This window comes from Nannospalax galili, unplaced genomic scaffold (genome assembly GCF_000622305.1).
Source record: "Nannospalax galili isolate Female #2095 unplaced genomic scaffold, S.galili_v1.0 scaffold391, whole genome shotgun sequence".
In the NCBI taxonomy this organism is placed as follows: domain Eukaryota; kingdom Metazoa; phylum Chordata; class Mammalia; order Rodentia; family Spalacidae; genus Nannospalax; species Nannospalax galili.
Window position 1 is genome coordinate 1,017,281 of NW_008329323.1, and position 7,450 is coordinate 1,024,730.

General features: G+C 39.1%; 1 protein-coding gene across 1 annotated transcript in view; it reads left to right on the top strand.

The window, feature by feature from the left end:
• The window catches only part of LOC103736542 (zinc finger protein 124), a 19,006-nt gene extending 12,124 nt beyond the window's left edge, over positions 1 to 6,882 (top strand). Inside the window, exons 2-3 of the mRNA XM_017798918.2 lie at positions 6,491 to 6,617; positions 6,818 to 6,882. Of these exons, the coding sequence (XP_017654407.1) occupies positions 6,491 to 6,617; positions 6,818 to 6,882 (192 nt within the window). The remainder of the gene's footprint in view (positions 1 to 6,490; positions 6,618 to 6,817) is intronic.
• The last annotated feature ends 568 nt before the right edge of the window (positions 6,883 to 7,450 follow it).

The window sequence follows — 7,450 nt, forward strand, 5'->3', positions numbered from 1 at the left end:
CCTGCGGGTGGGAGGGAAGCCTGTGGCGGGTGGACCCTATCATGTTTCTTAATGATTTATTTGTTTATTTATTTATTTTAGGGACAGAATCTCACTATGTAGCCCTTGGTAATCTGGAACTTATTCATTAGACCAAGCTGGCTTCAAATTCACAGAGATCTGCCTGCCTCTGCTTCCTAAGAATATGCCATCACACTTAACTAATTTTAAAATTTTTAAACAGGATTCATTTTTACTTTTTAACTTACCAAAATTGCCCCTCTAGACCAAAACAATATCTTGATTATTTATGTTTTGAGTAATAAAGTGATTCTATCTCTTTGATATGCTAAAGAAGAAGTGTTTTGGTTGGAAATTAAAAGTTAGTAAGGAACTAAGCCCATCAGCAGTGATTACTTTATCTATCTTTGTAAAAAGCATTCATTCGTACTAACATATCCTTACCCTGTTATCAGTTGGGTCCTCTATATTGAAGTACTTCTGATAATAGGTCTTAGAACCTCTATTTGTACAAGTTGTCAGAATATGCACTATTTGGAGAATGCACAAGAATTTTTCATTTAATGATGCAAAATTCAAATGCTGAATTGGTATACATACAACTTTATTTAATTTTGTTTTGGTTTGGTTTTTGTTGTTTTTAAGACTGGGTCTCCCTGTAGCCCCAACTGGCCTGGAACTCTCTATGTTGATCAGGAGGCCTGGATCTCACAGAGATCTGCCTGCTTCTGCCTCTGAGTGCTGGGATTAAAGGCTGAGGCACCATACCTGCCTATATTCACATTTATCTCACATTCACAGATCAGGAGATTGTGACTGTAGAGGAACTGCTATATTAGTTTACTGTGGAAAAATAAGTCAAACATGGAAGGGTAAATGTTTTCTCTCGTAATGCTGAATCTTGACCTTTAAAGCAAGGAATGAAAATAGAAGGGGAACTGTTTGCAAAGAGGAAGGCTACCAATGGAAGAAGAGAACAAGAGAGTGGGGCGTGTGAATATGATTAAAAGGCATTATTGATATATGAAATGTCATTGTGAAACCTATTATATTGTGCTATTAATATACTCTAGTAAAGTTTATTGCTTTCTTTAAAATCTATGATAACAGTCTGAGAGATGGCTAGGACTTTAAGAACTCTTACTCCTCTTCCTGATGACCCTAGTTCAGTTTCCTGCACTCACATAGCAGCTAACAGCTCTCTGTAAGTCCAGTTCCAGGGGACCTGGTGCCATCTTCTGGCTTCTGTGGGCACTGCATGCATGTAGTGCACCAACATATATGCAGGCACAATACTCATACACATGAAGTAGAAATAAATCTTAAAAAAAAAAAAAAAACTATGATAAGGGGGCTGGAGAGATGGCTCAGTGAATGATTAAGAGCACTTGCTGCCTTTCCAGAGGACTCATGCTCAGTTTCTAGCACCCACAGCAGAAGACTCACAACCACCTGTGACTCCAGCTCCAGAGAAACTAATGCCCTCTTCTGGCCTCAACTGGCACACCCAGGTCAGGCTTTGGAAAAAAGTCATTTTGAGCATTTCCTGGACAAAGTATGAATTTGATGCTTTCTTTAGGTGATAATTTAAAATGATTCTCGGTGAGATTATCCCCACGGTGAACATTAAAGTATTGATGGAGGGATTATGTCCACTTTTGGAGAAGGAGCAGCAGGGCATGCTGAACTTCCAAAGTTAAATCCTTAGATGTTCTTGCCTGAGTACCAGTCAGTCTCACTGCCAAGGTAGGAAGATGTTTAACCTTCTGAAGTTAATTCCTTGTGACTTTAGAGGAAGCTAACTGCTTTTCTAAGCTAGTTAAAGATTTAGTTTTCTTCTATCTTAATTCCTTTGTACGTTGTGACATATAAATAGGTTCTTCATATATGTAATAATTGTATTGTCTCATTTATCATGTTCTATATACATACTTGCCTGAAAATGAGTCAATTGAGCAATAAGGCACTCATGTGCCATATCCATGAAGCCAGATGCCTCACCTATGTTCACTAATTGCCACATCATATCCTACCTGGCCTGGCACAGGCATGCCTGCTCTATGATCAGTGATCGTCTCCATGGAACATAGTCTAGAATTCACTGAGCAGACTACTGACCCCATTTCCAGCAGGAAGAGGTAGAAATTTCCCACCAAAAATAGGAAGAAATCAGTCCCAGTCCAAACGCCAGGAACAAGTTTTACTTAAATTCAGTTATGCCTTAGTTTGGGCCCAATGCACACTAGGGAAGAAAGCCTGGCCTGCGGAGGTCTGTGAGTAGAATCTGCTATTTGTGCCCACACCCCAGTGTGGTAGGGATTGTTTCTGTTGTAACCCAGAGGTCAAGCAGGGGCAGGTCCTGGCTCATTAGCCAATGAGGTTCACTGGGACAAGCTGTACAAACTATCCAACCACATGACTGTGGGAAGAAGAATCTCTCTTTAACCCTGGAGATCCTTTTATTTACTATTTTCAGAATCTGGAGTATGCCAGAGTCCATGGAGCCTAGCCTCTGTCTGTGCTGTGACCTGCAAAGGCCACAGATACCATGCTGAGGAGTTTGGGACAACAGGTAAAATCAGAATGGTAGGTGTAGGCTCTGTGTGTAGGTGTGGATGGTTGGACTAGAGGTATGCCACTCCAGGCATCTGTAGCAGAACCTGGCCTTTCATGTCAGCTGCAGTCTACAGCCCATCTGCCACTGATGCTACTGTACTCTTGGTCCCTTCTGTTTCCCGCATCTGGGCCTGGGCCAGCAGTTGGAACCCTAGTGTCCTGTCCTGCTCAGCAAGTTGCACTCTGGACTAGAAATCTCTCTGGACAGCTTTGGCCCACTGTCCTGCTCTTCCTAGAATGCAGTGATGGCAACAGTGTCAGGTGCAGGCTTCTGATTCCTGTGTGAGGTTCTGGAAGGGAGGAACCATAGTGTTTGGGTGCCTGATCCTTCCTTTCTCCTGGAAGGAGATCGAATTGCCCAGAATTCTTTGAATATTTGGGAAATAGTGACTTATATGTACAACTGTGTTCTCTTGTTAACTCTTACTGTCTGAAGTTTTTATTCCTAGGTGAGGAGAGCTATTCATTCATGACTTTCTTCAAGGAAGAGCCCTGAGGTGGAACAAGCATTACAAGGCCAAAGAACTGCGACCAAAATTGCTATATTGCTCCATGTCTTGTGTACCAAATATGTCCTGTCTTCAGCAATAGGGTCTTATCTTCAAGTTTTGGGATGTAATCAAGGCCTGTGGCAATAGCCTGTATAATTTTGGGAGTCTCTTGGACTACCCTGACCAACAATTCAAAGGGAGGTGTCTCCTGTCTGGCACTGTGGTTTTTGTTATATAGCCTTTAGGTATATACATGCACTCATGTACAGACATTGTATGTGTATTTTTTCAGTAGGTTTTTGAGCTAATACATTGCCCTCTGGTTTTTCACACCACCAAAGCATTATTTATCTTTCTCCTCTCCTTGTTTAACCCTCCTTTTTCCCTCCCCAGGTAAAGTACCCCTGTTTTCCCCCTTTATCCCCTTGATAATACCTATCTCTTACCATCCCTTTCTCTCAGACTCCCTTACTTGAGCCCTTTCTTTCCCTTTAACCCATAGTTGCTTGTATAACTCTCCTGAGTTCCCTCCCAGTTAAGTACCCCAGTTTTACCCATTTCCCCCTAGGTTTCACATATCTCCTACTATCCCTCTCTCTCAGACTCCTTCTTTAAATTATGTTGAGGTATTTCCTCTAGTCCAGTTTCCTCTAGAACTCAACATAAATGCATGTTGGATTTTGTCAAATGTCTTTTCTGCATCTATTGAGATGACCATGTAATTTTTATCTTTAAGTCCCTTTATATGATTTATTGCATTTATTGATTTCTGTGTATTGAATCATCCCTGCATGTATGGAATGAAACCAACTTGATCCTGGTGGATGATCTGTATCTGTATATAATTTGTAAATATTTTGTTGAGAATTTTTGCATCTAAGTTCATTAAGGATATGAATCTTCAGTTTTCTTTTTTTGTTGTGTCTTTTTCAATTTGGGACATTATAGAAAGTTTGAGAGTTTTTCCTTTGTTTCTGTCTTTAACATTTTTTGATTTATTTATTTTTTGTTTTATGTGTATGTGTATTATGTATGTAATTGTACCCATGTCATGTAGTGCCTGCAGAGGTCAGAAAAGGTTGTTGAATTCCCTGGAACTGGAGTTATAGACAGTTGTTAGTTGCCATGTGGGTTCTGGGAATCAAACCTGGGTCTTCTGCAAGAACAGCTAGTGCTCTTAACCACTGAGCCATCTCTCCAGCCCATTTCTATCTTTTTAAATAATTTAAGTAGTATTGGTTGTAGATCTTTTTAAAATGCTGGTAGAATTCTACTGTGAATCCATCTGGGATTTTAGTTGGGAAGTTTGTATTGCTGTTTCAATTTCCTTATTCATTGTGTGTCTGTTTAAGCTGTTGATCTCTTCTTGATTTAGCTTTGGTGGTTTTCATGAATTTAGAAATTCATCCATTTCTTTTATGTTTTTAAATTTAACAAAATGTGAATTTTTAAAGTATTCCCTTATTATGTTTTGGTGTATATTGTGACATTTTGCCTTTCATCTTTAATTTGTTGCTTTGGGTTTGCTCTTTCTTTGGTTACTTGGGCTAAGGGTCTGTCTGTCTTGTTTATCTTTTTAAAGAACCAGTCTTAGATTCATTGATTCTTTGTACTGTTTTGTTTCTATTTCATTAATTTCTTCTCTGATTTTTGTTACTTCTCATCTGCTGGGCTTGGGTTTTGTTTGTTCTTGACTTTCCAGAGTCTTGAGTTATATCATTAAGTCATTTATTTGTGTGAACTTTTAATATAGGCACTTAGAGCTATAAACGTCCCTCTTAGGACTGCTTTTAAAGTGTTCCAGATGTTTTGTTTTGTTATATTATCATTGTCATGTAGTTCCAGGAATACTTTTATTTTTTTCTTTATTTCTTCAATACATTCATCATTCAGGAGTATGTTGATTAATCTCCATGAGTTCATGTAGTTACTAGAGCTTCTTTTGGTGTTGATTTAAAGCTTTATTGCATTGTGGTATGATAGAATGTATGGACTTATTTCAGGTTTTTTTTTTTTTTTGCATTTGTTGAGGTTGTGCCCCAGGATATGGTCAATATTAGAGAAACTTGCATGGATATGTCTTTCCTTAATTTAGGGAAATTTCTTCATAATCCTATTAAAGATCTGTTAAATGACATTTACCTGGGATTCTTCTCCTTCTTTTATGCCTATGATACAGTGCGTAAATTTGGTCTTTTATAGTGTCCCACATTTCCTGCATATTCCATTCCTGTGTTTATATTTTTAATTTTTCATATTCTTTGTTTGAGCAGTCCAATTCTTCAACTTTATTGTCCAGTCATCCAGTCTTGATATTCTGTTTTCCATTTCATTTACTCTGTTGGTGAGGCTTTCTCCTGTCATTTCAAATTGGCTTATTGAGTTTTTCATTTCTTTCTTCATTTCAGCCTGAGTTTTCTTCAATATTTCAATCTCTTCCATGAATTAAGTCAGAAGTTTATCCCTATCCTCTTTTGGATCTTTGAGTTGTTTGTATGTTCTTTAAATTTGTTGAATTCTATAATTATATTTATGTTTTTTCTTTTAAATTCTGTATCCTGGGTTACCTTTAGGGAGTTCTCATTATAGAACTCACCTATAGGGCTGGTGGTGTTTGTTGGGAAAGTATTATTTTGTTTTTCATATTATTATTTTTTGTTGTGGTTTTGGCACGTGGATTTCTTTTGTTGCTTTGTTGCTTTCTGATTGGGTATGAATAGTTGCTTTAGGTTTCAGATTCTCTCTTTTGATTTTATATTGGAGGGACCAGATGGATCCAGGCAGGCTACTCAGGATCTTTCCAGGAGGGTCTAGCTGCCCAGGCTAATTAGGCATACTTCAGTAGCCTCAGAGAGATAGGGCTAAGGGCCTAGAAGAGGAGATGGGGAAAGGATGAACCTGGTCCCTACTAGCCAGCAGGGAAGCCTAAGCCCTGGATGGGTGGGAAGGACTGCAGATGGTCCCAAAGCAGGGGGGTGAGCATGGCAGAATTTGGGCAACTTACTCCTGGAGGCTGAGTCAGGCACAGTCTCAGAAGGATGGGCATGCAAGGAGAGGTATGGGACAAGGATGTGCAGGCCCCTACTAGCCAGCAGGGAAGCCTGAACCCTGGAGCAGTTGGAGGGACTGCAGATGGTCCCAAAGCAGGGGGATGGGTGAGGCAGGATTTTTGCACCACCTGAAATCTTAGCACTTGAGTGGATGAAGTAAAAGGATTTCTGAGTTTGAGGTCAGCACTTATATTCACTTGCACACATAGAGATTCACACATACACATGATTAAAAATAAAATCTTTAGAAAAATAAAAAAAAAATGAATTGAGTCCAGATGACTTGTATTGTGAGTCTCACCTTTCCTCCTGGAAATATGTGGTATGTACTAGGAGTCTTTGACCTTTGAGGATGTGGCTGTGAACTTCACTCTGGAAGAGTGGGCTTTGCTGGATCCTTCCCAGATGAAACTCTACAGAGATGTGATGGAAGAAAACTTCAGGAACCTGACTTCTATAGGTAAAGGTGAAATAATTCCTGACTACTCAATTGAAGAACATGTCTGTCCTGTTCATCAATGCTGCTCCATAATTTGGAAGAAGTAAAGGGTCAGTTTGGCGAATATACCAAGCACAGTAACATATCATTAATGTACTAACAATTTTTTTTTCCTATGATGATAGAATTCATAGTAATTTTTTCTGGTTCTACATTTTTAGGACAAACACAGCAGGGCCAGAACATTGAAGATAACTACAAAAATTCCTGGAGGAATCTAAGGTAATTTATGCTCCCAAATGAAAGAAAAATCCCTCAAGAATATGAGATTGACCTGGTTGTGGTGGCACACACCTTTAATCCCAGCACTCTAAAGGTGGAGGCAGGAGGATCTATCAGAGTTTTAGGCCACCCAGGACTACATAGGTACACCTTGTCTCAAAAACAGAAAACAAAACAAAATAGAAAGCAGAAAAACATGGTGGCACACTTTACTCCCAGTATTTGGGAGGCAGAGGCAGGTGAATCTCTGTGAGACAGAAGCCAGCCTAGTCTATATAGCAAGTTCCAGGCCTGCTGGAGCTATGGGGAAACCCTGTCTTAGATAAATAAATAAATAAATAAATAAATAAATAAATAGACTATGACTAGGTCTTTAAAAAAAATAAAATATAAAACATGAACATTGTGATGCACAGCTTTGTTCCCAGCACCCGGAAGGCAGAGGCAAGTTGATCTCTGTGAGTCCAAGTCCATCCAGGTCTACTAGTGAATTCCAGGCCAACCAGGGCAACACAGTGAGACACCTGTCTCAAAATAAAATTAAAATTAAAAATTAAAAGTCACAAAAATAA